At 47.6% G+C, this 27,033-nt stretch overlaps 2 protein-coding genes across 2 annotated transcripts in view; both read left to right on the top strand.

The window, feature by feature from the left end:
* col4a3 (collagen, type IV, alpha 3) overlaps nt 1-18,182 on the top strand; it is a 38,059-nt gene extending 19,877 nt beyond the window's left edge. The window contains exons 17-52 of the mRNA XM_035386190.1: nt 11-64; nt 211-252; nt 422-503; nt 615-650; nt 779-943; nt 1,124-1,216; nt 1,487-1,582; nt 2,957-3,027; nt 3,525-3,713; nt 3,819-3,987; nt 4,879-4,971; nt 5,208-5,312; nt 5,410-5,504; nt 5,599-5,749; nt 5,882-5,995; nt 6,569-6,736; nt 6,953-7,042; nt 7,469-7,603; nt 7,822-7,920; nt 8,235-8,324; nt 8,712-8,851; nt 10,442-10,568; nt 10,818-10,898; nt 11,358-11,459; nt 11,605-11,652; nt 11,805-11,990; nt 12,560-12,690; nt 13,606-13,678; nt 13,983-14,054; nt 14,394-14,519; nt 14,870-14,968; nt 15,258-15,470; nt 15,661-15,838; nt 16,194-16,308; nt 16,525-16,697; nt 17,100-18,182. Coding sequence (XP_035242081.1) covers nt 11-64; nt 211-252; nt 422-503; nt 615-650; nt 779-943; nt 1,124-1,216; nt 1,487-1,582; nt 2,957-3,027; nt 3,525-3,713; nt 3,819-3,987; nt 4,879-4,971; nt 5,208-5,312; nt 5,410-5,504; nt 5,599-5,749; nt 5,882-5,995; nt 6,569-6,736; nt 6,953-7,042; nt 7,469-7,603; nt 7,822-7,920; nt 8,235-8,324; nt 8,712-8,851; nt 10,442-10,568; nt 10,818-10,898; nt 11,358-11,459; nt 11,605-11,652; nt 11,805-11,990; nt 12,560-12,690; nt 13,606-13,678; nt 13,983-14,054; nt 14,394-14,519; nt 14,870-14,968; nt 15,258-15,470; nt 15,661-15,838; nt 16,194-16,308; nt 16,525-16,697; nt 17,100-17,178 — 4,080 coding nt within the window. The 3' untranslated portion in view covers nt 17,179-18,182. The remainder of the gene's footprint in view (nt 1-10; nt 65-210; nt 253-421; nt 504-614; nt 651-778; nt 944-1,123; nt 1,217-1,486; nt 1,583-2,956; nt 3,028-3,524; nt 3,714-3,818; nt 3,988-4,878; nt 4,972-5,207; nt 5,313-5,409; nt 5,505-5,598; nt 5,750-5,881; nt 5,996-6,568; nt 6,737-6,952; nt 7,043-7,468; nt 7,604-7,821; nt 7,921-8,234; nt 8,325-8,711; nt 8,852-10,441; nt 10,569-10,817; nt 10,899-11,357; nt 11,460-11,604; nt 11,653-11,804; nt 11,991-12,559; nt 12,691-13,605; nt 13,679-13,982; nt 14,055-14,393; nt 14,520-14,869; nt 14,969-15,257; nt 15,471-15,660; nt 15,839-16,193; nt 16,309-16,524; nt 16,698-17,099) is intronic.
* A 2,031-nt stretch (nt 18,183-20,213) lies between these two features.
* sst1.2 (somatostatin 1, tandem duplicate 2) lies at nt 20,214-21,612 on the top strand. Its single transcript, XM_035386243.1, has 2 exons — nt 20,214-20,412; nt 21,265-21,612. Exons 1-2 carry the CDS (start codon nt 20,266-20,268, stop codon nt 21,463-21,465), a joined length of 348 nt encoding a protein of 115 aa, XP_035242134.1. The 5' UTR covers nt 20,214-20,265; the 3' UTR covers nt 21,466-21,612.
* Nucleotides 21,613-27,033: the final 5,421 nt, after the last annotated feature.

The raw sequence follows: 27,033 nt of genomic DNA, 5'->3' as shown, positions 1-27,033 counted from the left end.
TCATGTGTAGGGGGAAAAAGGAGAAAGTGGCAACTCTGGCCCTCCAGGAATCGAGGGTTCAACGGTCAGTTCAACAGCTTTTTGATTCTAAAGAAATCTGTGTTTCAGTTTTGTCTGTCTGTGCCCATAATTTTTTAATTCCAAAGAAATCTGTGATTCAGTTTTGATTGTCTGTCTGTGCCCGTAACTGGAATGTTTGTGTCCCTTCAGGGCGATAAAGGAGACACAGGTCCTGTTGGGCCACCAGGGGAAGTGAGTGGAAGTGATTGCATAATGCCACTGATGCAGATATCTATGTCATTCATTCTTACCTAACTTCTTTCTATTTGTATTCCTCAGACTGAAGTTGTTGTACATACGTGTGTATTTAGTATGGCAGGATTCTTGCTGTGTTCAGTGAAATGCTGCGTGTCATGCACAGGTGCAGTACAGGGACGTTTTCATCAAAGGGCAGCAGGGATTACCTGGCCCTCCAGGACCCCCGGGCCCGAAAGGTTACCCAGGTACATGTCTGCTGTGTCTGTCCATTACTTATTCAGCCTGTTAGTCAAATGTGTGTCTGGGCCCATATCTCAACCCCTCAGTTAAGACTATGCTGTCACGTTATTTTTCAGGTGTGAGTGGTTTCCCTGGACAAACTGGCCCACCAGGTAACTTCTGCATCGATTTGTCTCGCAAAATGAACAGTGCAATCATTCTCTCACATTGTAGGAAAACAAAATACACACACATACACACACACACATACCTAAAATCCAGTTTTTCTGTATTTTTCTAGGGTTACCTATCCCTGGCCTTCAGGGGTCGCCCGGTTACCCTGGCTCTTCTGGCCTGAAAGGGGACACAGGCGACCCGGGCCCTTATGTCAGGGGCTCCCCTGGACCGAGTGGAACTCCTGGACCGGTTGGTTCCCCGGGAGATCCTGGGCCTCCTGGAAGGCCAGGTAACTCCTTGTGTTGTCCCGATACTGATGTCCACTTCAAAAGGCAACAAATAAAGCAGGGTCACGTGGGCAGACTTATGGACTGATCTGAATGTGAGAGGGAACAGCAGGCTACTGTCCGCTAACTGGTGACGTCAGGGGAAGACCGACTCCACATGATCTTTTCTTTCTCACCGTCAGATGTTGCAAAGGGCCGCCCAGGACCCCCCGGAGTACGGGGCCCCAAAGGCAGTGGAGGCCCCCCAGGAATGCAGGGCAATTTCGGAAGTCGCGGTTAGTTCATTTCTCTCACATAAAGGACAAGGGCAAAAAAAGATATTGGGGCAGGAGAGAGGAAAAGGCACACAGTAAGCAAGTAAAAAAGGATCAAGCTGTCCACACCCGTCCTCCAAGCCCTGCACCTCTTCTCACTGGTTTAAACCTTCCCTCACCTGTCTGTGTTGCTTCCTGTCGTGTCGTCTGATCTTTCTGTATCCAGAGAAGGCCTCTGCATGCCCTCCTTCTTGGACCCTGGGGAGTAGCTCACGTGGCTCTTTGTTGCAGGTGAGAAGGGTGATTGCTGCAGACTCTGTCCGCTTACAGAAGCCGAACCTGGACCGCCCGGCCCACCAGGGGTCCACGGCATGCCTGGATGTGATGGTAATCTCCCTCTCCTACATCTCACCTGTGTGTAAGGACATTAGAGCATAGCAGTGCTCGCTGATGAGAACAATCCATTCAATAAGGTTCATCATTTTGGCCAGTCTAGACAGCATACAATACTGTAGATCATGGTTTTTAAATGCTTCTACTGAGCCGTGATAAGGTATTCCAATCCTTAATTGTATGGACATATTTATAATTATAATGAATAATTCCTTGCATTTATATAGCACTTTTCTCACACTCAAATTGCTTTACAGTGATGATGAGAAAACTCACCTCAACCACCATCGATGTGTAGGTGATGCATGGCAGCCATTTTGCTCCGGAACAGTCACCACACATCAGCTGAGGCAAAGAGGAAGAGAGCAATTTTAGCCAAATAAACTGGTGGATGATTAGGTGGCAGGCTGAGAAAGCCAGGTTAGGAATGTAGCCAGGATATTGCGGAACCCCTTACTCTTTGCTATGAACGTCATGGAAACTGTAATGACCACAGTGAGTCAGCCCTCGGTTTAATGTCTCATTCTAAGGATGGATATACAGTATATCCTAGCATTGACATGTGTTACCCTTCGCTTTTCAGTACTTCATGAAAACTTCTATAGGCTCCTATGAAAACTCCTATAAATTCCAGCGAAAGAGCTCTATACTCAATATTGTCTGATCAAAGCATTGTTAAATTGCCTTTATGTGTGTCAATTGGAAAAGAAATGTTTATTTCCACCCCAAATCCTTCTTTCATGTGACTGTACTGTTTTAAAACTCTCAGGGATCTACTTTTTTTTTTTTTTCTTTTTTGATTTTCAAGTGGAGGTATTTCAAAAAAATGTCTGACCCAGATTTGGACTTTCTGCAAAGCTGTGGGTACACATGGTGGGCAAAATAGCACCCTTGTCAGTCTACTGTCTATTGTATATTATTTAAGTGCGCAGTAAACAGTCATTTGACTACAGTTACTCATTTAAACACTTAAAACAGGCACAGCATTTAAGACAGAAGCATAGCAGGACATTGGTACCTTTTGTGTCGAGCTTACTCCCCTGGCGCAGAAAAAGAATATTAGTTATGTGACTGTATTTGCAGGTTACACAGTATACAATGATTTGACCTATGTAAAATAGTGAGAGCATGGCAGGTCCTCTCTGTGCACATTGATCTGATCTGTGTGAGAGACAGTGAGAACATGGCAGTCCTCTCTGTGCACATTGATCTGATCTGTGTGAGAGACAGTGAGAACATGGCAGTCCTCTCTGTGCACATTGATCTGATCTGTGTGAGAGACAGTGAGAACATGGCAGGTCCTCTCTGTGCACATTGATCTGATCTGTGTGAGAGACAGTGAGAACATGGCAGGTCCTCTCTGTGCAGGTGAACCAGGAGATCCAGGGCCTGAAGGATATAAAGGAAGCAAAGGTCTGAGGGGTCCGGTTGGTCCTCCGGTAAGTCACATTTACATTATATGTCTGCAGCTATCTGGGATACTTGAACTGGACTGCACACCTGCATGGCTACAGATCACGCGCGATAAAAAAATGTAAGACACTAAGAGAGAGTTGTGTACCACTTTGCCTGTCAATCAGTCCATTATACAATGGAAATAGTCTTGTAACAGGGAACAGGTCTCGCTGTGCCCTTCCAATACTCCTGCTGTATCTCTTTGGCTACCAACCCGCTGAATACACTGTTATCCATCCTCAATGGAAACCCTTCTGACTGTGCTAATTCTTATCCATCCTGCTATATTTCAATGGCAACCCCTCTGGTGGTACATACTGTGACCCACCCTGCTTTATGTCAGTGGTTATCCATCTATTGTTATCTATCACACTTTTTTGCAGTGGTATCCCTTCTGGCTGTACTTCCTGTTACCAACCCAGCTGTATCTCTATGGTGATTTCTCTTCCTGAGTCTGCATAGCTGTTCTTCCTGCCTACAGGGACCCTATGGTGAGCCAGGACGAAAAGGTTTTCCAGGACCCAAGGGTGACAAAGGCTTCAGTGATGAGATTGGACAGAAGGGGGAGATTGGATTTGCAGGCCTTCATGGATTTCCAGGATCGAGTGGTGTGGATGGGCCCCCTGGGTACCCAGGACCAAAGGGTTGGCAGGGTCCAAAGGGAAATCCGGTTAGTGTCCGCCCCAATTCCCTCAGTCTCTGTCTGAAAAACAGACCTTTCCAGTTTTGACTTCTCGTTAGATTAGTCAAGAATAATAAGGTGTGTCTTCTACAGGGATTACCTGGGCCGAAAGGAGACATTGGCCCCCTTGGGCTCTCTGGGCCCCCAGGATGTCAAGGGCAGTTGGGGGGACCGGGCCCCATTGAAATGGGGCCTGAAGGGTTTCCCGGACCGAAGGGAGATAGAGGGGTTCAAGGCCTTTACGGGAGACCTGGAGACCCAGGTAACAGAGTGAATGTAGTTCACTTATACCCCATAAATATAATGTACAATTTAGACACACACACACACACACACACACATATATATATATATATAGCACCAGTGTAAAGCACATGTACTTACAGCAGTACCAGAAATAGCACACTACAATCTACAAAGCACCAAATATAGCACATTACACCTTAAAACAGAAGCAAATATAACATACTACACCCCACAAAAGCACACACCATGCAAGTAGTGCCCAAAAATGGAGACATTGGGGTAAATGAGGTAGTATATGTATGAAACAGGGACCATTACACAGGTGTAGCTGAGCCATACATAAATAACATCCCAGCATGCAGTGCTAAGTGCAATTACTCACATGCTTGGCAAGAGGATACCTCACTGATACCTTTTTAAAAGCTCAATGTTATTAAATGTTTCTGAAACATTGACCCAATTACAAGGCGGACTGCCAGCAGTAGCCCATTTGTGATTTGGTCCTTGTGACTTAGGAGTCCTCTTGACGACCCCTAACTTTTTTGCAGATTTAATTCAATTCTATTCAATTCAATTTTATTTGTATGGCACTTTTCACAGAGAACTGTCACAAAGACGCTTTAGAGTAGCAAAAAAATAATAATAAAGAAAAAGGAAAAATGGCAAAAAACAGAGGAAAAAAAGGAAACAGAGCAAAAACCAGGCCTGAACCTATAAACTTAGGAGCTGGCCTTGGTGCTAAAATGCTTTGTAAATTACTCGTAGACTAAAGGAGTGCTAAACTTAGGACTGGCACACCCATTATTTTGAAGAGTTTCTCCTAAATCAGCAAACTAGGAGCTACTTTTAGAGATGTTTTGTGAATATGGTCCATGATCTCTGACCACTGAGGCTTCGCTTCCTACAGGAGAGAAAGGGTCGCAAGGCACAACAGTGCCAAGCCCAGGTGATCCGGGTCCGAGGGGTGAGAGGGGCGTCTCAGGCAATCCCGGACCACCAGGTGAGCTGTACTGTGTGGGTCTGAACCTGTCATTGGCTGTGTGTACCCAAAGGGTAATGGCTACAGAGGGCAGTGCTATCACTGCCAAATACACGCAGCTTTGTTTGCAGAAAAAGCGTTCATTTTGCATGCACTGGAAATAAAACAGACATAGGCTGTACAGACTGAGAAAGAGTGACGGCATATGCGCGACAAAGTTAGCCTCCTTTTAATCCGCAGTGGCGGTGGCTTTTTAGGTGATCCTGGCCCCACAGGATTCAGAGGTCTGCCTGGCACTTTTGGCAGCAAGGGTGACATGGGTTCCTTCGAGCATGGTCCCCCTGGAGACCCCGGGGTCAAAGGTGAGAGGGTATTCCTGTCTGTGTTCTGTCAATATTGCTAGATCACAACACAAGGAAATAGCTAAGGGTCCTCATCATCATTTCTTTCTTTCTGTAGGTGACAAAGGCCAGCCAGGGAAGCCAGGTGAAGCCAGTGTGGGGCCCCCAGGAAGAAGAGGGCCAAACGGAGCCTCTGGGAATCCAGGGCCAAAGGTCAGAACCGGCTGCTATATTAGGTGTACTCAAAAAAAACTTCCATAGAGACTTCTAGATTGCTGAATGTCTTGTGTGCACCGTCTATTCTCAGGGTGACATTAGTTTTGGGCCCCCCGGCCCAACAGGCAGACAAGGGTCCCCAGGGGAAGAAGGTGCTCTTGGGCCTTCAGGTAATATGGGGCCACAGGGTCCACCTGGATGTGCTGGAACACCTGGGTCAGAAGGCCCCGCTGGGGAACAAGGTACTGCCTCATTCATACAAGCCTGTATGTACACACTGAGAAACACACACACACAAATGTGTACACATGGACACACACACACATACACACAAACACACACACACAATCACTCACATACTCTTTTGTTCCCAGGTCCCCCGGGTTATACTGGTATGCCAGGATTGCCAGGTCCTGCTGGGATCTGCTCACCTGGATGTGAGGGGTCACAGGGTCCAGCGGGTCAGAAAGGCTACAGAGGCCCCACTGGTGAGTTAACAGAAGCCTTCCTCATTGCTTACAGTCCTACGCCCATTTACACCTCATTAAATGTTTTTTTTTTACCTTCCTTTACAACATTGCTCTGTGTTGTAGAGGCTCTATGATCCTAATGAAAATCATTTGCTACAGTATCTATCCCTCTCTCTCCATTTGCTCTTCTATGCTCCCCATGTTCTCATTTTCCCCCATCTTCCTGTCTTTCCGTCTTTGTAAATGGTAAATGGACTGCATTTATATAGCGCTTTTATCCAAAGCGCTTTACAATTGATGCCTCTCATTCACCCATTCACATACACACTCACACACCAACGGTGAAAGGCTGCCATGCAAGGTACCAATCAGCTTGTTGGGAGCAATTAGGGGTTAGGTGTCTTGCTCAGGGACACTTTGACACGCCCAGGGCAGGGGATCGAACCGGCAACCCTCCGACTGCCAGACAACCGCTCTTACCTCCTGAGCTATGTCACCCCGTCTTTGTACACTTTGTACACTCCCATCTCTCACTCTATACCTTCCTCTTCCTGTCTCTCTCTCCCTCTCCATCTCTTCCTCTATTTGCAGGTCAAACAGGACGGAAAGGAAGGACGGGGGACCCAGGTGACCCAGGGGAGGGCTTTGAAGGCATGGTAGGCGGCTTTGGCCCTCCAGGGATTAACGGAACACAGGGATCAGTGGGACCTGCGGGGCTGAAGGGTTTCAGAGGACAAGATGGCTTCCCTGGAGCTTCAGGTAACACTCCTGGGCACAAGAAAACTGCTTTAGCATAAAAACACCAAAGAAAGGATCATTTTTAGCAGCTAACAGCTTTCGTATTGATATTAGCTCTTACATTACATGAGGGGGCAGCATGTCCCTGTAAAGGTATCTCTGAGGACAACACTGGCTGTGGATGGCCATGCATGTGACAGTGCTGGTAACTGGACTGTAACCTCTATGTTCTTGCAGGCCCCAGGGGTGATCCAGGAAGCCCAGGGACCTTTGGGCAGCCTGGACTAGTTGGCCCCAAGGGACATGAGGGCCGACCTGGCCCCAAAGGTATGACTCACCCCCACACCAACACATATATACACACAGGCAGAGGTGCCGAAAGGTGTGTGTGGGGGGGGGGGGGGGGGGGGGGGGGGGGGGGGGTTTAGGACAATTCCAAGGGCCCTGACTGACAGGAGCCCTCAAAACATATTAGACCATAGGATTTTTTTGGGCAGTGGGGCCTAATGTCTGCTTCCACCCATTTGCATGTAGGTATAGGTAAATGCACATGAAGATGTATGCGTACCTACTCATGCACACACACACATCCATTTGTTGAGATTTTTTCATGAGGTCCAAAATCTCTGGTGGCGTCCCTGCAAACAGGCATAAACACGCACTCTAGCACACGGAAACACACAATTTGGAATAGAAAATGATGCTGATTGAGAAAGAATGAAGAGAACAACACTAATTTTGGCTGTGTGATAGGGCTCATGGGCACTGATGGAGCGAAGGGTGCGAAGGGGTGTAAGGGAGTCGTGGGGGCCAAAGGACACCAAGGACCTGGAGGACCCCCTAATGACATTGTTGTCAAAGGGCCCCCTGGGGATCCTGGACCAGCGGGTGAGGAGGCCGACCTGTCTCCTTACTGAACATAAGACAACGCTGCATGTATTCCTCAGATATATTTGTGTGCTTTAGATCATTTTTGTGTGTGAGATACTCTATTTTGTTTAAGCTGACTTCCTGCAGTCATGTCAGGTGATACCTTCTGCACTTGTGGACCATATTCCCACTGTGGTTCTTGTTTGTACTGCTGTTGACATTCTGTTCTCTGGTAGGGCTACAGGGGCGCACAGGCACTAAAGGGGATCCAGGAGACCCGGGACCCGGTGGGCCTTGTGGGAAAAATGGGCCCCCAGGAAGTCCTGGTCCACAAGGTGATCTCCAGCTATATCCACACTGTCCCAACAACCTCTCCTTATCCAGATTCCATTCCCTGTCCACCCCATCTACACCACCTTGTACCCCATCCTCACTACCCCAGTACCCCATCATCACCACCCCTTTACCCCATCTGCACCGCCCAGTACCATGTCTGTGCCACCACTGTACTACTCCTCCACCAGCTCTTTACCATTGTACTTTTGACAGATTACCAAAATTCCATATGTTGCCCTTCCTGCTTACTTGTCTGAGCAGTCCTATTTACAGCCTTACAGCATCATGCTAGCCCTTCTCTCTCTGTTCTTAGGGCCTCCTGGTGATCCAGGTGTTGACGGGAACCCTGGAGGTCCGGGTTTCTCTGGTAGCCCTGGTTTCCCGGGCAAGGATGGCTTACTTGGTAAACATAAACACTTATCCCCTCCACAGTCTCTCTCTCTCTCTCTTGCTCTCTCTCTCTCTCTCTCTCTCTCCATGAGGCACACATCTGCTTCCACCCATTTGCATGTAGGTATAGGTAAATGCACATGAAGATGTATGCGTACCTACTCACGCACACACACACATCCATTTGTGTAAATACCTGCTCTGAAAACACACATTCACGCACATAAAATACATCTGCATGGTAGATAAGGAAGTATTTTGCTGTATATTGTAAGTTGCACTGTAGCTACCCAAAGAAACTCACAAGTCTAAATGCACACGTGAACTGGCAGGCATTACTGTGGAACAAGTGGCCTTTTTAAACCTGCGGTGTTTAAGGCTCTATGTTTAATTCCTTCAGGTCTGAAAGGTCAGAAGGGGGTTGGTGGGGCTGCTGGAGAGCCTGGGTCACGTGGGACACCAGGTTCAAATGGACGTAAAGGGGACAAAGGTCAACCAAGCCTACCTGGGCCTGGTCCCAAAGGACTGCAAGGAGAAAAGGTACAAACTTTCACCCATGTGCATTAACCATTAACCAGTCCTGCCCCATGTAACATTACACTGTTGAGTTAACTTATTTAACTCGTTTAACAGCCCCGTCACCCCCCTTATTTGGGTTTTTTCTTTCTCAGTTCAGTCACAGTACTGCTCTGAACAGGGGAGGTAGGTATAGGGTCTGTACTGCACAGCTGTGATACAGATTCTATACCAACCTCCTGTGTTCAGGGCAGTACTGTGACTAGACTGAGAAGACAAGGGATTTTAATTGTGGCATCATATTGCCAGATATTACCAAGTTTTTGCCCTTTCAAAACAGAGTTAGTACATCATTTTAATCAACAGTCAACAAAAAAGAATGATCATTCCGTCTCTGGATAATTTAATGCACGTGGGAAATTAAGCCAGTGGGCATGCATTAACCAGTGTTTTCCACAGCTGTGGATGCATGCTTACTATATTAGGTTAACCTGTTTTATAATAATAATGGCAGCTCTTTCAAATAACGTGGATTCTGTATACAACTACTGTCACTCATTAGATTAAAGAATGAAGAAAAAATTGATTGGAGCACGTTAATACATTAATGTAATAAATTATGTTATTGCTACCACACATTTTGCAGAACATTTTCTCTACTCATACCTATATTCCTCATTTGAAATGCAAAATGTATTTGTCATTGCCGTTGTCTAGCGAAGGCTTTTTCATCACTTTAACATCATCGCCACTATCACCGAAACAGGCTGCTGATGAAATCTTTCGCCAATATTTACGCTAACGAAATTAAAACAGTTCCGAGGTTACTCCACCATTACGACCTGAGCTGGAGAGACCCTGCCAGTGGGAGAGGCTTTACTCAGAGAAGCAGCTTTTTAATTAACCTGAGGGAAGCAGAAACTATCTGCCTAATGCTGTCTACACAGGGCAGTCATAAAACCACAGCAAGCGTTCAAATTCTTTTTGTGCTAAAGGGGTTGTGGCGGGTGGGAGGGTGCTGAAGGAATTCCCGTTTCATAACCTGTGGCCACAGGCGCAGGCGCTGGGTTCAGCGGGTCTGCTGACCTGTCTGATCTAAAGCTGCGTCAGTGTGATGCGGTGGCCCCTGGAAATAACCGGAGGAAGCTGTGCTTCGGGGCGGCCGCAGGGCGCTGTGAGCATTGCAGAAGATAACGGAGGTGCTAACAGGTGCGCTGAGGGGGACAGTGAGAGGGCAGCCGGAGGCCACAGAGAGGGCAGCTCATGGGATCACAGATTGTGTAACAGTGGGAGAAGGGCATGGGAGAGGGGGAGAGCCCACTGTTCTTTCCATTGCCCGTTGGGTCTGTTTAATAGTTTCTCGTAGTTGAATTGTAAATATTATGAGTCAGGAGCACCCCCTCCCCCCAGTTTTATTTATTTATGTGGTTGTTTATTCATTATAAAATACATTTGTTGGTTTGGATATTTACATTTATGAACATTATTGCTCATTTACTTTAATTCACCTTTAACTTTAAATAAAAGTGACATAAACCCATTTTTTCTCTCTTTTCCTGTCTTTCATCCTTCTTCCCCTCTTCCCCCTTTCTCACTGTGGTGTTCCATGCGTAGGGTGTACCAGGCTTCCCAGGTCATAAAGGAAACAAGGGGCACAGAGGCATTTCGGGTAACATGGGGCCTGAGGGCTCCCGTGGTCCTCCAGGACCCCAAGGAGACCCGGGCTTCCCAGCAAATCCAGGTACTTCTGAGAGTACTCCCCGTCCTAACTGCCACCCTCCAACTACCCCTCCTACCACATCTGCTACCTCATATGCCTCCATAATTGCACTGCTCTGTAGCCCTACTACTCTAGCCCAAGACTCCATGCTGGGCCCCAGTAGGGACACTGTCCCCCAAAAGAGACTCCGACACCTCCCTGACCCCCCTAGTAGAGACACTGACTTCTGACTCACCAGCTGAAGGGAGTCCCTGGGCTTCTGTGTTTCAGGATCCCCAGGGCCGCCAGGGGACAAAGGGAATTATGGACTTTCAGGACTTCCTGGCGCTCCTGGTCCCAATGGCCCTCCAGGTAAGATTCTGATTCTCCCCCAATGCACTCTGGGATAGGCTTCAGCACCCCTGTGACCCTGTACAGGAATAAGTGGGTATAGATGATTATACCACGCAGACAAAGGCCAGTCGACTCCTCACATAAGCAATTTTTATTTATTTACAGTTCTTCATTTGCTTATTCCCGGTCCCTAAGGATGTGGTAGGATGATTCATATTTAGTGACCAGATTCATAGTTTTTCTATCCTCACCTATAGGACGAGGATCGGTTTGTGTGTTGCAGAAGAGAGAGGTCTTTGTTTAAATTGAAATTGTAGGTTGTATTTGTCACACAGTTTGAGAAGGATAGTAGGAACTGTATCTCTGACTTGGTTACATGCAGCTTACAGTGCTCATTCTTCATCCTCTCAGTATGATTTATTATTGGCCTTTTTCTATTGCAAGTCTGATCACTGAGTTTGTCCTTCAATGGCACAGGAGTCACAGGGAACGCTGGAGATCCTGGTCGGCAAGGCAACAAAGGCAACCAGGGCCTCGATGGAATCCCAGGCCCCGTGGGAGAGAAGGGCGACATGGGTGGTGAGTGGGGCACCACACACACACGCACTTACTTGCACATACACACACGCAAAGCACGAACACACTTGTGTATACTCTCATTCACATAACTATATAATCAGTCTGAGATCCTGACCTGACCATGCTTGTGTTCTTCCTCCATCAGTTGTTGGAATAGGAAACCCAGGTGAAACAGGCCCAAAGGGTCCAACAGGTGAGTGTGAGATGTGTGACCCCATTCATGCACGACTCTGACCTCATTCACATGAGCACAGGTTAAAGCAGAGAGATAATCATAACAAACTATCTTTCATATAACAGGCTCAAGTTTTTCCTGCAGTCTCCCAGCATGCTCTCTGTCCACAGGCCTGAAAGGAGATCCTGGAGTTCCTGGCCCCTTTGGGCCCCCTGGTCCCAGAGGCCCCCTCGGTGAAACTGGGCCCTGTGGCCCCCCTGGCCCCCCTGGCAGCACTGGCCGCCTCGGGCAGGACGGAATGTGTTTTAGTGGGACGAAGGGCGAGCGAGGGCCTATAGGCGCTGTGGGGGGACCAGGTGAGCGGGGAGAGTAACTGTCACTAGCACACGGTCTCATTGCCCTTCCTCTGACATTCCCGCAGCCTTCTCCCTGCTCCGTACCGCTGTTTGTCACTACCTGCCACGTGTCCCTGTCTTTCCACCCGCCCGTCCTCCCAGACTGCCTCTCTGCCTGTCCCTGTCTTTCCACCCGCCCGTCCTCCCAGACTGCCTCTCTGCCTGTCCCTGTCTTTCCACCCGCCCGTCCTCCCAGACTGCCTCTCTGCCTGTCCCTGTTTGTCACTACCTGCCACGTGTCCGTCTTTCTACCTGCCCGTCCTCCCAGACTGCCTCTCTGCCTGTCCCTGTCTTTCTACCTGCTCGTCCTCCCAGGCTGCCTCTCTGTCCCTGTCTGTCTCACCTGTCACCCACCTTTTGCTCTCTTTATCTGTCCATGTCTCTACCTTCCTTCTGCCTCTGCTTCTTTTTAAGTATCCGATTCAGTATACTTACCTGTGCCTCTTTACCTGTCAAGATGTCTTTGTTTTTGGTCTCTGTGGCATTGTCTTGGAGTCTGTGTGGTAAGCCGCCCACCCCCCCTCCTTTAGGGTCGCGGGGCTCCTGTGGGCCTCCAGGACCTCCAGGGCCAGGGTTTAAAGGAGACAAGGGGGATCCGGGGGCCCCGGGGCAAGAGGGTCTGCCTGGGGAAAGAGGGGACGTTGGGTTGCCTGGGAGAAATGTGAGTGACACCCTGACCTCAGAGAGTAACTCCTCTGTCCACACAATCCTTCTAAAACACAACACCCTCAAACACATCAGCTGCTCTTACCTGGACACTGAGTAGCTCAGCCCCACAGACTAGTAGACTCTCTTAAATGGATTGACTCATGCTCACTCATGCCCTGGGGCTCACACATTCACATGCTCACTCATTCGCACACTCTCTCACACTCCCTCACAGCACTCACTCTCACACATCACTCACTCCCTCACATCACTCATTCACACAGCACTCACTCTCACACATCACTCACTCCCTCACAGCACTCACTCTCACACATCACTAACTCCCTCACAGCACTCATTCACACAGCACTCACTCTCACACATCACTCACTCCCTCACAGCACTCATTCACACAGCACTCACTCCCTCACAGCACTCATTCACACAGCACTCACTCTCACACATCACTCACTCCCTCACAGCACTCACTCTCACACAGCACTCACTCCCTCACAGCACTCATTCACACAGCACTCACTCTCACACATCACTCACTCCCTCACACCACTCATTCACACAGCACTGACTCTCACACATCACTCACTCCCTCACAGCACTCATTCACACATCACTCACTCCCTCACACCACTCATTCACACAGCACTCACTCTCACACATCACTCACTCCCTCACAGCACTCACTCTCACACATCACTCATTCACACAGCACTGACTCTCACACATCACTCACTCCCTCACAGCACTCATTCACACATCGCTCACTCCCTCACATCACTCATTCACACACATCACTCATTCTCACATATCACTCACATATCACATATCACTTCGGTGCACTAGTTCACAGGCCCATCCACTCACTGCCTCATTCCATTCCTGTCTGTGCTTCCTGTCTGTCTTCTCACAGGGGGGAGATGGTAAAAATGGTTTGCGAGGGCCGAAAGGTGAATCTGGGACATTAGGACCAACAGGACCAAGTGGTAATGATATTTTTAGCATTTTCAAAAACCTCTGTCAAGACCAGCCACATTATGTCCATTATGTTAAAGTGACATTACAGCAGTCATCATTGGTATTGCAATACCACAACCGTATATCGCATGAATACACTGTATACTGTATATTGTACAGAAGAACTTAGCGATATGAACTGACTGGCCAGCCAAACGCAGCACAAAAGCAGAAGTTAGGCTTTATCAACACGCCGAGCTGCTCTCACTGATGTAGAAGCGTGAGCGTCGGCCTGAACTGAATGAGTGAGTAAATGGCCGTCCTTCACTGCAGGTGTGACAGGAGACTCCAGGGCGCGGGGTCTGCCTGGGCCCCAAGGAAATGAGGGGCCCCCGGGGCCACCAGGTGAGGACTGTGCTCTTCATCATTTTACTGTACCACTCAAACCCAGGCCCTGATCAACGCTCGACATTTATCTCTGTGTGCCACGCAACGCCACTGCCTCTGTGCTGCCCAAAGGAAACTGCTGATTCAGATCATCATTTGTGCCTCCCTCTCTAATTGCTTTTTGAAAATAGTAACATCCAGACTAGCAAGATTTTGCCGAATTGTGCGGAGCTGTGTTCGCACGCAGTGGAAACGTGCACACGGACACTCCGGGTGTGTGGAGCGGGCTTGCAGAAGCAAGCTGCTGCTCTTCTGGAGGTTGAGCTCCTGTTCTCTAACTCCTGTCTCTCGCACCAGGACCGAAGGGCGAAGTTGTTTTCATAGATGCAATATTCTTCCCGGGGGACCAAGGTGATCCCGGGCCTGAAGGACTGTATGGGGAACAGGGACCGCCAGGAGAGCCAGGCCCAGTAGGATTTCCAGGTAGAATAAAATCTGCATGAAGCACTATCAAACTTCCGTTACCTCATACATAACCACCCCTCACTGCACCCCTTCTCACCGCTATCCCATACCAAAAAGAAATACAAATAAAATAGACTGTAAAATGTATGCATCTCATCTACACATATAAAGGTAAGACATATAATAGAATTATATTGCTGAAAAGTTAGTTCCTGTAGTAGTTAGTCCTTTTTATTATACAAACGTGTTTGGACATATGACACATTTTCTTTTACAAAATATATAAGTTTATACAGTATATGTGAAATGTAATTCCTTCATTTATGTTGATGTGTGTGTTTTTTTATTGTCGACCTGATCTGTGGTAGGACGCCCCGGTCCTAAAGGTGCCACTGGCCCAGGAGGGGTTTCTGGGCTCCCAGGGCCCCAAGGACCAAAGGGTGACAGAGGGCCCCCAGGACAGTCAGGTGTGAATGCAGCCCCTGCATATGCGTGCATATGCGCATACATTTTGCATGCATTCAGTCATCCCCAGCACTCACACATGCATGCAGTCATCCCCAGCACTCACACATGCATACAGTCATCCCCAGCACTCACACATGCATGCAGTCATCCCCAGCACTCACACATGCATGCAGTCATCCCCAGCACTCACACATGCATACAGTCATCCCCAGCACTCACACATGCATACAGTCATCCCCAGTACTCACCCGCCACTCACACTCCACTCCTCTGCCTGTGTCCCGTCAGGGCTGCAGGGGTTTCTGGGCTTCCCGGGCCATAAGGGTATCCGTGGGCAGCCAGGAGACCATTTCTCAGGCCCAGGGCAGGACAGCTTCCTGTTCACTCGGCACAGCCAGAGGCAGCAAGAGCCACAGTGTCCCGACGGGAGCAACTTCATCTACTCCGGCTACTCCCTCATCTACATCAACGGCAACAGCAGAGGACACGGCCAAGACCTAGGTATTACACTCACACACATACACACATACACACACACGCACATGCACGCACGCACGCACACACACACACACACACACACACCATATGCAACAATTCTAGATTCATATTCCCACGATCCTGAATCTAGATGCAAACCTCACATGAAAACATAACCAATGGAGGAGCTTTGAATGAGGCTTGTCTCTTTCAGGCACTCTGGGAAGCTGTCTGCTCCGGTTCTCCACCATGCCCTTTCTGTACTGCAACCCAGACAGTACCTGTCACTACGCTTCCCGCAACGACTACTCCTATTGGCTGTCCACTGACGAACAGGCGCCCACTGACGCGCCACTCATCCCGGCTGAATCGGTGGAGAGATACATCAGCAGGTACAGCATAGCTGCAGAACCAGCACAGGGTCAGAACGCATTCAGGGCAGACTGTGCCTGAAGGGACCTGGTTGGACATCTACAGCAGCCCAGCCCTGTTTCTGGAGATCTACCATCATTCATTGAAACCTTAATTTGGCACAAATTTGCCGCTCAATGACATGTCTAGCTGTTGAATGAGGTGTGCTGTGATAGGGCTGAAGTGAAAATCTACAGGACGGTAGATCTCCAGGAACTGGCTTGGGCAGCCCTGGTCTAGGACATGGACACCTGATGATTTTACCAAATGAGGGCGTTCCCAGTACTGGTTTTCTCTTTTCTTCCCTCTCTCATTTCCTCTCTTCATTTCTCTTAGGTGTTCGGTGTGTGAGACCAGTGCCAGTTTAATCCCCGTTCACAGCCAGACCAATGAGATTCCAGAATGCCCCCGTGGATGGCGCTCTCTGTGGACAGGCTACTCCTTCCTTATGGTAGGAGCTCTTCTACGTGTCTCAAACTCAGACCTAATTACCCATTAGCCTCTATTCTAAATACAGAGGGGCAGAGATGCTCTTTCCAGAAGAGAACAAACAATACCGAAATTGCTTACACCTAAAATACTGCCCTCCACACTTCTGTTCCATGCCCCCCCTGTAGTAACAGGAAACAGGAAGTTCAGGCCTCATATGGCTGCTTTGTTTCCACAGCAAACAGGCGCAGGAGCTGAGGGCTCTAGCCAGCCGCTGGCTTCGCCAGGGTCCTGTCTGGAGAAGTTCACTAAAGTCCCTTCCCTGGAGTGCCACGGGCGTGGAACCTGCAACTACTACAGGGACTCCTACAGTTACTGGCTGGCCTCTCTCGACCCCAACAACATGTTCAGGTAGACCATTATTCCTATGCAGAGACCACTGTTCCGAACCGCTGCCCAGTGTAAGCACAGCACATCATGAATTTGCCATGTTCACTGTTAACCAATGTTGTGCATTTGAGTGAGCTGTTTTCAGTATGAAAAACAATTTCATTATTTGCGCGTGTGTTCAGTATCACTACAGTGTGCAGTATTTGTGTGTAGCGTTCTGTACGAATAATGTACTTTTGAGTTTGTGTGTAGTATTAGTGTGCAGTACTGTGCTATGTGAATATTAACAAAATTTATAGTATTATGTCTGCTGTTAATATATTCAGTACTTTGTGTTTGGCGTTAATGAAGTGTTCAGTGTTGAGCTGCGTGTTGTAATGTGGAAGTAAGTGATCGTACCGCCCCGCGTCTGTGTTCACGCAGCCAGCCGGTTCCTTGGACGGTGAGGGAGGACGCCCCAGGGAGCCTGATCAGCCGCTGCCGCGTGTGCATGAAGCTGTGACCGCAGAGCCCTGCCCACAGCGGGGCCCAGCAGCCGCGCCTGCACCGCCCGGTCCGGCAGCAGGGGGCGCCAGTGGGCCCGGCCAACGCGAATGCGAGACTGTAATCATGGTGCTTTAATCACGGTGCTCACCGCGAGCGAGGCGCAGCACCACACGCCCCTCGCCGGGTTCCCTTCAGTATTGTTTCGTCGTTCTGTTCTCTGTCTTTGGACGCAACCCCTTTCGTTTTAATGAACATTTCTCGGTGCGTATCTTAATTTAACGTTAATGCGACGTAATCTTGAAAAGAGCAGGACAAATGAGGTCATCACTCATTTTTTTTTAAAGACAGTACTGTGGGCCAGATTTTCTAAGACAGTGTTAAATGAAAAAGATATTATTTCTCAAATCCCTCTTAAAAGTTTTGTTGTAGTCGGTAACACACGTATCACAGAACGCACATCAACAACATATGACCTGATCCAGATCATTTATTTTAACCTTGGGTTTTTGTGGTAGCAGTCTACACCAAATATACTGTAGGTTGATTTGTTCTCATAGTGTAAAATGTAGCTATCTTATTAAATTTTTGCTATGCTCAGCTAACTGGCCATCCAATTTCCCATTGCAATACAATTCCCATCAAGCCTCTGACCAGCATCTCATTGACGTCACTCACAAAGACGCTGGAATGAACTATGGGACCTCGAGGCAAGGGAAATGCGTAAATGGCTGTGTAAACTGTGTTTCAGCATATACTTAAAGGTCATTGTAGAAGAACATCATGCTCCACGGACAGCGGACGCCTACCCCACATGGATAGATAATTGATTCTGAAATGAAAGATGATGACTAGTAGGCCAGAGCATGATTACACATTTTTTTGGGTCCAGCTGGGGCAGAGCACTTCCCACCTACGCCGTCAGGGAGTGATTTCTCTAAAATCGTATAAGCATTACTTGTTAAGCAGGACATTAATTGGATGTTTGTGTTATTGTCTGCAACAGTAAAAATTCCTTTTGTATGTTTTTGGGTGAACGTCTTCTTAAAACAAACATATTACATGGTCTGTTGGATGATTCATCATGTTAAGGTGCTGTTCTAAAATGTGGATGGGCCCCATGGTATGGTACAGACCAGTGTCGACCTTGACCAGGAGCCCAGCATCATCGACCATAGTGTCAAAATGGGGGGGTGGGGTGGGTGACATCATGGACAATCGGATGACATACAGATGGACGGATTGACAGACAGGTTCAGTTGGCCAGGATGAATGCGAATGCCCTCACTTACTGTAGGTTAACACAGTCAGCCTGCCAAAGCTGCACATGGTCTTCCTCTGACTGATGTCTGTGGACTGCGGTGTGAAAGGTAGCAGCAGCAGGGCATCATGGGGTTTGGCTGGACTGGCAGAGGCTGGTGAATGTGGATGGTTAATATGATTGGGCGATCTTTACTGTTACACAAAACACCTCATCCACAGATTACTGTTTCAGCCCTTTAAGCATTTCTGAAATAATGTAGCTCACATATTGTACCTTGGAACAAATGCATCAACACATAGTACATATTAACGGTTGCAATAAATAACAGAATTTAAAGAGAAGGCAACATAATTATTATATATCAATCATAATCCTGTTGAATTGATCTGTTGTGGAATGGATCTGGCTTTAGTGATTTTGGCACATAATTTTTTAAACGGACAAGGTACTTAGCGCCAAATGATTTGTTTGACATTTTCAGAAACCATTAACATCCCACCCCCCACAACCCACACTGCCCAAAAAGCCCACCCTCTGCACTTCCACAACTTTCTGATAATTTTATACCACACAACTCATACAGCTTAACTTTTGCCCTAATCACTATAGCAAACTTTTATCATTCTGTTTCTACCATGCTGACTACTGTCTGACTACTACCATCTACTGTGTATTGTTATCTCCCAGAATACTGGCAATTACATAATTATATATTTTTTATTAAATTGAATTATGATTGTCGTTATTGTTGTGTACATGATATGACGAATGATTATGAGGTCTTGAAAGCTTAAGGTCTCATGGATCCTATAAGTGTAGCACTTCTATCAATGTTAGTCTAGGAAAAGAGGCAGTAAGATTGCTCCAGCTAATGCCAGCCTTCTCCTGCTGATCACAGCGTGGCCACAGGGTGTCAGCACTGAGCTGTGCATGTCCTTCAGCATCACTGAGCCAATGACGCTGTGCCACACGTTAGTACGCCACGCGGCTCAGTGTCACGACGCCGGCCTGCGGCTTTCCTCTCACGGGAGCTTCAGCTCACTGAGACTCTCCGTTCGGACCCCGCCCTCCTCAGTACAGCTTTGGTTCGACTCCTGAATTCCCACACATCCTCATATAGATCACACTTCATTCAAATGTTATGGGTGAATCAACATGCATCTGTCACGCCTGTATTCACACTGGTTAGATTAAGCATATGTTGAAGCCGCACCTTTACCTGTTAACTCAGGTGTGTGTGTGTGTGTGTGTGTGTGTGTGTGTGGAGCCAGTGAAAGCTTTTTTTCTTAAAGCTTGGATCAGATCATATTCTTAATCCGGTTTGAGGGCTATGTTTTTATCATATTTCATGTTATAGTTACAAGGAGAGGACTGCCATTCTATATTCACAAAGAGAGTACCGCCATTTCACCTTGGAAAGCCATTAAAGGAATAAAGGCCCTAAAATAAACACTGCAATCCTGTGATGTCATTAGATCTGCTCTTCGTGGCTTTTTCCTGAGTGAAGTGGTTTACAGAGCAGACATTTCTCTGTTGCGTGTGCTTTAGATTAACGGAGAGTGCTGGGCCTGTACGGAGTAATAGTTTTATTATACGGCCCTTCTATAAAGTCAATATTACCAACCCCTACGCTGCCTCTGTGAGTAAATGGCCAGACGCGGAGGCCCACTACCGGGCCTCTTAAGTGATTCAGGGGCGCGGGATGCCATCATCGCCGTGGATACATGGGAGGGGCCTGGCCCCTCGGGTGTGGAGTTACGGCAAGGGGGCGAGTTTTAAAAGGCCCTGCGGCCCGTGCTCTGGACATCACTCCAGCACGTCGAACCCAGCTCTCCCAGAAGCATGCAGCCCCTGCGAGTCCACAGCGCCCTGGCCCTCCTGGGCCTGGTCCTCACCCTGTGCAGCCTGAGCGCCGCCTCACAGCCCGACCTGCGCTACCGGAGAGTCCTCCAGAGAGCCAGAGCCGCCGCCGCCGCCATGGGCGCACAGGTACGCTCCGTCGCCACGGCAACACAGGCACGGTGTACTCGTCTCCGTGGAGACGCGGGTAGTTTGTGAAGCGGGGATTGGTGTTCTTGTCGTGAAAGTTTCTTGTTGTGTCTGTGTGAAAGTTATTTTTTCGGAAACTGATTCGTTTGGGAGTGAAACCATATAATTGCCCCACCGCAGAATTTCCCTTCACCATTTGGATGGAAAGCTGAATAGTTATCACTACTGCAGCATCTTGAATAAATATAACTTAGCAGGCTTTGCAAATGACATTCATTTTGCATTCACTCCTTAATCTTCAAAATTTTTAATAAGGCTCCAACCCTTCTAGGCCTGTTTGTTAACAAACAACACCCACAGAGCATGCTGATCAATCACTAGAGGTGGAAATTATACTCCAAAAAGTTCATTCAGGCAGACCACCTTTTTTTCAGAGCCTTTACATTTTGGAATGCTTTACCTTTTGAAAATAGGAAGTTGCAGTGCCTATTCTTTCACAAATAATCTCAAAACCTGGTTAAAAAAACATATATATCAGAGTTGTTGCCATAATGTCTAAAATGTAAGACTTGTCATTTATTACATAACCATACCATCTACTGTCATACACCCTAATGTTCTTTCACCCTAATGAGTCTTTTTCGTGTTGATAGTTAAAACATTGTATTAAGTGTCGATCCCCAGCCAAGGAACGATAGATGAAAATAGCAAAAGGTTTAGCTAACTGGCCTCTGTGCATTAAAGAAACTGCTGGCGTTGATTACTGTGCATTTTCCCTTTTCGCTAAATAAAGTAAATGAATAAGTAGCCACATGGCTCATACACAGTGTACGTATGACGGTTTTCCTGCAGGACTGGAGTAAGCGTGCGGTGGAGGACATCCTGTCCCAGCTGGCTCCCCCAGAGGGCGAGGGCATGGAAGGCCAGGTGTCCACAGCGGACGAGAGCGAGGACGTTCGCGCGGAGCTCCAGCGCTCCGTTGACAACCAGCAGGGGCGCGAACGCAAGGCCGGCTGCAAGAACTTCTACTGGAAAGGCCCCACTTCCTGCTGAGCGCCCCGCCCGCCTCTGCACCCGCCGCCACACCCCCCTGCAGCAGCCGCCCCCGTCACACCTCCGACCTCCACCCGACTGATTCGCGAGATCACGAGAACGCTGTATCTGATTAATCGATGAAATAAAGATAAAAGCTTCATTTGACGGATGGGGCTTCTTTGCTTTGAGTGCTCGCTTGTCTGAGGATGTCGGTGATACGCACGCGCACATAAATGGACATACACGCACACGCGTGGGTACGACACGCACACGGGCACACACACGCATGGGTACGACACGCACACGGACACACACACACGCGTGGGTACGACACGCACACGGGCACACACACACGCGTGGGTACGACACGCACACGGGCAGACACACGTGGGTACGACACGCACACGGGCAGACACACGCGTGGGTACGACACGCACACGGGCACACACACGCATGGGTACGACACGCACACAGACACACACACACGCGTGGGTACGACACGCACACGGGCACACACACGCGTGGGTACGACGCACACGGGCAGACACACACGGGTGGGTACGACACGCACACGGGCACACACACGGGTGGGTACGACACGCACACGGGCACACACACGCGTGGGTACGACACGCACACGGGCACACACACGCGTGGGTACGACACGCACACGGGCAGACACACACGGGTGGGTACGACACGCACACAGACACACACACACGCGTGGGTACGACACGCACACGGGCACACACACGCGTGGGTACGACGCACACGGGCAGACACACACGGGTGGGTACGACACGCACACGGGCACACACACGGGTGGGTACGACACGCACACGGGCACACACACGGGCACACACACACGCATGGGTACGACACGCACACGGGCAGACACACACGGGCACACACACACGTGGGTACGACATGCACACGGGCACACACACGCGTGCGTGCGGTTTGGGGCCCCGGGGTCACGCGGGAGAGGAGTCAGCTCGGCCACGCGTGCTTGTGAGCGACATAATTGCGTCAATGCGCAGGCACACAGGACACTTCCGCCAGGCTCCTTTTAAACAGCGGGGGACTGCGGTCCATGATGACACAATTAGGGGTGATGAGGAGGGGAAAAACAATCTGTTCCCAGCCGTAATGGAGGGAAGAGGCAGCAGAGGAGAATTAGAGACAGCTCGCGCTCGCACCGTGGGCTGATTAAGTGAGCTTCTGAGAGAGGACTAATGGGCTTGTCTGATGCGTTTTTCATTAGAACGCTACTGCCTGAGAAAACAGGGACACCTTTTACATGCTTTTTTTCTCCCCCCCCCCCGGGGGTTCAACAGACAATGTGGAAAAGCATTTAGTCAGCAGTAATTGTTATTTAATTGTGCTTTTGAAACTGTCAACATTTACACACATCCGAGCAGTTTCATTATCGAGCTTGAAAAGCAGCTTTGTCAGGCGTTAAAATATTCGGAGAGAATGTTTGCACATCTTCTGTGTGTGCCTGTGTGTGTGCCTGTGTGTGTGTGCGTGAGTGTGTGTGTGTGTGTGTGTGTGTGCCTGTGTGTGAGTGAGTGAGAGTGAGTGAGAGAGAGAGAGAGAGACTACCATGTGTCTTAAGAAGCAGTGAGTGTGCACTTGTGAGTAAAATGTTAAGGTATGTGCCTGCTTGTGTATGCATTTGTGTCTGTGTACTATGTACAGTGCAGTCTGCAAGCATGTGTACAGTGACACAATTTTTGTTGTTTTGGCTCTGTACTTCAGCATTTTGGATTTTAAATGAAACACTTGATATAAGGTTGATGTGCACATTAACTGTCAGCTTTAATTTGAGGGCATTTACATCCATATCGGCAAACCATTTACTGTAGGAATTGTAGCCCTTTTTATACATACTCCCCCCATTTTACGGGACCAAACATAATTGTCCAATTTGCTGCTCAGCTGTTTCTTGGCCAGCTTTGCATTGTATCATTAGGTCATGTGCATGAAAACTAACAAAAGGCCTCAAGTTGATGCAAGACATTGGAATTAGCATTTGGAGTCTCTTACTGTTGTCTCTCGACATGAGAAACGAAGAAGTGTTGCTTTCAGTAAAGCATGCCATCATGGGGTGGAAAAATAAGAATAAACTGATCAGAGACAAAGACAAAACATGTGATGTGTCAAAATCAACAGTATGGTACAGTACATTGCTAAGAAGCAAGAATGCACTGGTGAGATAAGCAATAGCACGCAGTCTGATAGATCATGGGAGACCACTCACAGAATACTTTCAGTTGTGAAGAAAAAACCCTTTTTAATTGTCAAACGGATCAAAAACATTCTCCAGGATGCAGGCATGGACACGTCAAAGACTAAAATAAAGAGAAGACTACACCAGAGGACTCACTGCAAGATGCATACCATTGGTAAGCATAAAGAACAGAATGGCCCGGTTAGAGTTTGCCGAAATGTATATTTTAAAAACCTGGAGATCTGGAACAAACTCTTATGGACAGATGAGAAGAGTATTAACCTATACTAAAATGATGGAAAGAAGAAAGTGTGGAGAAAGAAAGGAACTCCTCATGATCCAAAGCACTCCCCTTGTCTTTGAAGCATGGTGGAGGGAGTGGCTTGTGCATGTTCGGCTGCCACTAGAACTGGCTCACTTGTCTTTATTGATGATGTGACTTGATGGCAGCAGGATGAATTCTGAAGTGTACATAAACATCTGCTCAGATCCAACAAAACGCCTTTAAAACTCATTGGATGGCACTTCACCTTGCAGCAGAACAATGACCCCAAACATACTACCAAAGCAAACAAGAAGTTTTTCAGCACGCAAAATGTGGGAAGTTCTTGTCTGGCTAAGTCAATCACCCAACGTGAATCCAACTGAACATGCATTTCACCTGCTGAAGACAAGAGTGAAGGCCAAAAGCCTCTGAAACAAACAGGAACTTAAGATGATGGCAGTACAGGCCTGGCAGAGCATCACCAGAGAAGATACCCAGCATCTGGAGATGTCTATGGGTCTCAGACTTCAGCCAGTCATCGAATGTAAAGGATTTGTGACCAAGCACTATATAAACAAGACCTGGTCAAAACCTATTATATGGCTGGACCGGCCGACCAATGGTGTAACTTCATCACTCAGTCACTCAGACATTCGCGTTTGTAGGGCTGGCCCCGCTGTTGCGGTCCAGCCAACAATGACTTTATTTAAGATTGAGTTAATTAGTCCAATAACTTTCAGTAACCTAAAATTGAAGGACTATGTATATAAAGGACTGTAATGCACACATTGGATAATCACTGGACATGGATGTAAATAACCTTAAATCTGCACTTTAACCTCATATTCAGTTCAAATTCAATGTGCTGGAGTAAAGAGCCAGAATAACCAAAATTGTGTCATTGAACACACACCATCCAAACATTTGTGTGCATGCGTGTGTGTATACGTGTTTATATGTGTGTTTATCTATGTATGTGTGCATGTGTGTATGTATGTGAGTATGCGTGTGCGTGTGCAAGTATGTATGCGTGTGTGCATGTGTGTGTGCTTGTGTGCGTGTGTGTGTATTGCGTATGCGTTTAGAGTAGAGACAATATAACCCTATCTCTCTCAGTCATATGTCAGACTCATTATGTGCTCCATTATGTTAGGGAATGTAATCACTGTGTTAATAATAACATTCCTCTCAGAGCTTGGTCGCCTGTCACTCAGAGCCTAGAAGCCTAACTGCACAGCCAAGGGTCTGAAATGGAGTGCCTCGAAAACCAGTTCCACAAAAAACCTGCCTACCAGGCCAATGGTAGGCCTGGCCACAGCATAGAGGGGAATTCCACACACAACTGACCATACAGTCAGTGGAATATCCACACAGACCAGACCACACGGTTGAGCAGATTTACAGACACACCTGACCACACGATCGGCAAAGGTCCATACTGACCACACAGTCTAGTAGGGTGAAGAACAAGAAACGGCCTTTGTGGAGTGTTTGGTTGGTTGGGTAATATGTGGTATATATGGTAAAAATACATGAATTTGCCATAATGCATCTATTCTCACAAACATGGTATTCAGGCTTGGATTGTACAACACGAAACTTTAAATGTAAAATGCTCCCAGATGTTCATCCATATGTACTTTTTACTTTACCCTCTCCTCACACACTCATATAGAGTTATTAATTGTTTAATACTGCAAGAATGATAAGTGTACTTCATGGGTTGGAAATTTCCCTAATCGTGATGTTCACAGTTTGTCACTGTGTACGTGTGTGTGTGCGCACGCGTGTGTGTGAGCATTTGTGTGTGTGCGTGTGTGCGTGTGCGCGCATGTATGTTTATACATACACAGGGGTTCAGTGCTAAATTTGTAAACACTTGTATGTAAGTATGGCTATGACATCACAGTAAGTATTAGCACGCAAGATCCAGCAATTCAACTTATTTTCCAGTAAAACTCCAATTAAGCACTAAGTTCTTAAGACATTTAAATGATGCCGGCTGCCTCACAGTTACCAGTAAATACGAACACACAGTGAACGTCTCCAATGGGCGTGTGTGTGTGTGTGTGTGTGTGTGTGTGTGTGTATGAGTGTGTGCTGCTCTGACGTCAGACACCAGAGTGCTCGGCTGAGATAAGGCCACGTTCTCCGATTGGAACAATGTGTCAGAGTTTTAAAAGCAAGACCATCTGACCACTGGCAGCCAACCCACGCAAAGCATGCAGCAGAAGATAAGGGTGGTACGGTATGGTCAACCCTTTCTCCCAAGCCTCCCTCTTAAACCTATCCCAATGCCTGCGTGCACATGCTCTTATACTCACTCACACACGAGCATCCACTCACTGACTCATTCTCTCACATATATGACAAAAATCAATATATAATAATGAACACTCAAACTATTTACTTATTGCTAAATGATGCTAAGATGTTAGGCATTAAACATACTTATATACCAGCTACTCCTAGTTGATGCATCCAGACCACATGCTCAAAGTACAGAAATAGATGTGCTAAATGTATAATATAAATGTATAGTACAAGCATGCCAACATTTATAATTGAATATTTATGTTATCAAGCATAGTATGTATATTTATTGAACCATGGAAAAATCCTGTACAGGTATGCAAATGATCAGATGACACATGCATGACAGATAGATTTCCAGGAGCTTCATTATGCCAGTAAACTGTAAGTACATGACGTAGCAACATAAAAAATATACGGCTGATATTTGAGTCTCAGCGAAGCCAACATGCTTGTTGGCCAAGTGTGGCCTCTCTTCAGCCGCATTTTCAAAAAACCTGTGGTTTTTTAGTCATCTTTATCTGGTTTGCAGTATCTTTAATTTATCATTCACAGCATTTATGCACACACACACATACACACACACACACACACACACATGCACACACACAGGCACACACACACACAGGCTCACACACAGATGCACAAACACACACACACACGCACACAGATGCACGGAGGCACTGTTTGAAATACTCCTCTTTCCCTGGCTGAGGGGACATGTAAATGGATCATTATCTCAATGGGGGTAAATAAATTGGATGCTACAGTGAAA

The sequence above is a fragment of the Anguilla anguilla genome, chromosome 12, assembly GCF_013347855.1.
Source record: "Anguilla anguilla isolate fAngAng1 chromosome 12, fAngAng1.pri, whole genome shotgun sequence".
In the NCBI taxonomy this organism is placed as follows: Eukaryota; Metazoa; Chordata; class Actinopteri; order Anguilliformes; family Anguillidae; genus Anguilla; species Anguilla anguilla.
Note: the sequence above shows the minus strand (reverse complement) of the source record. Positions and strands in the feature narration are given on the sequence as shown.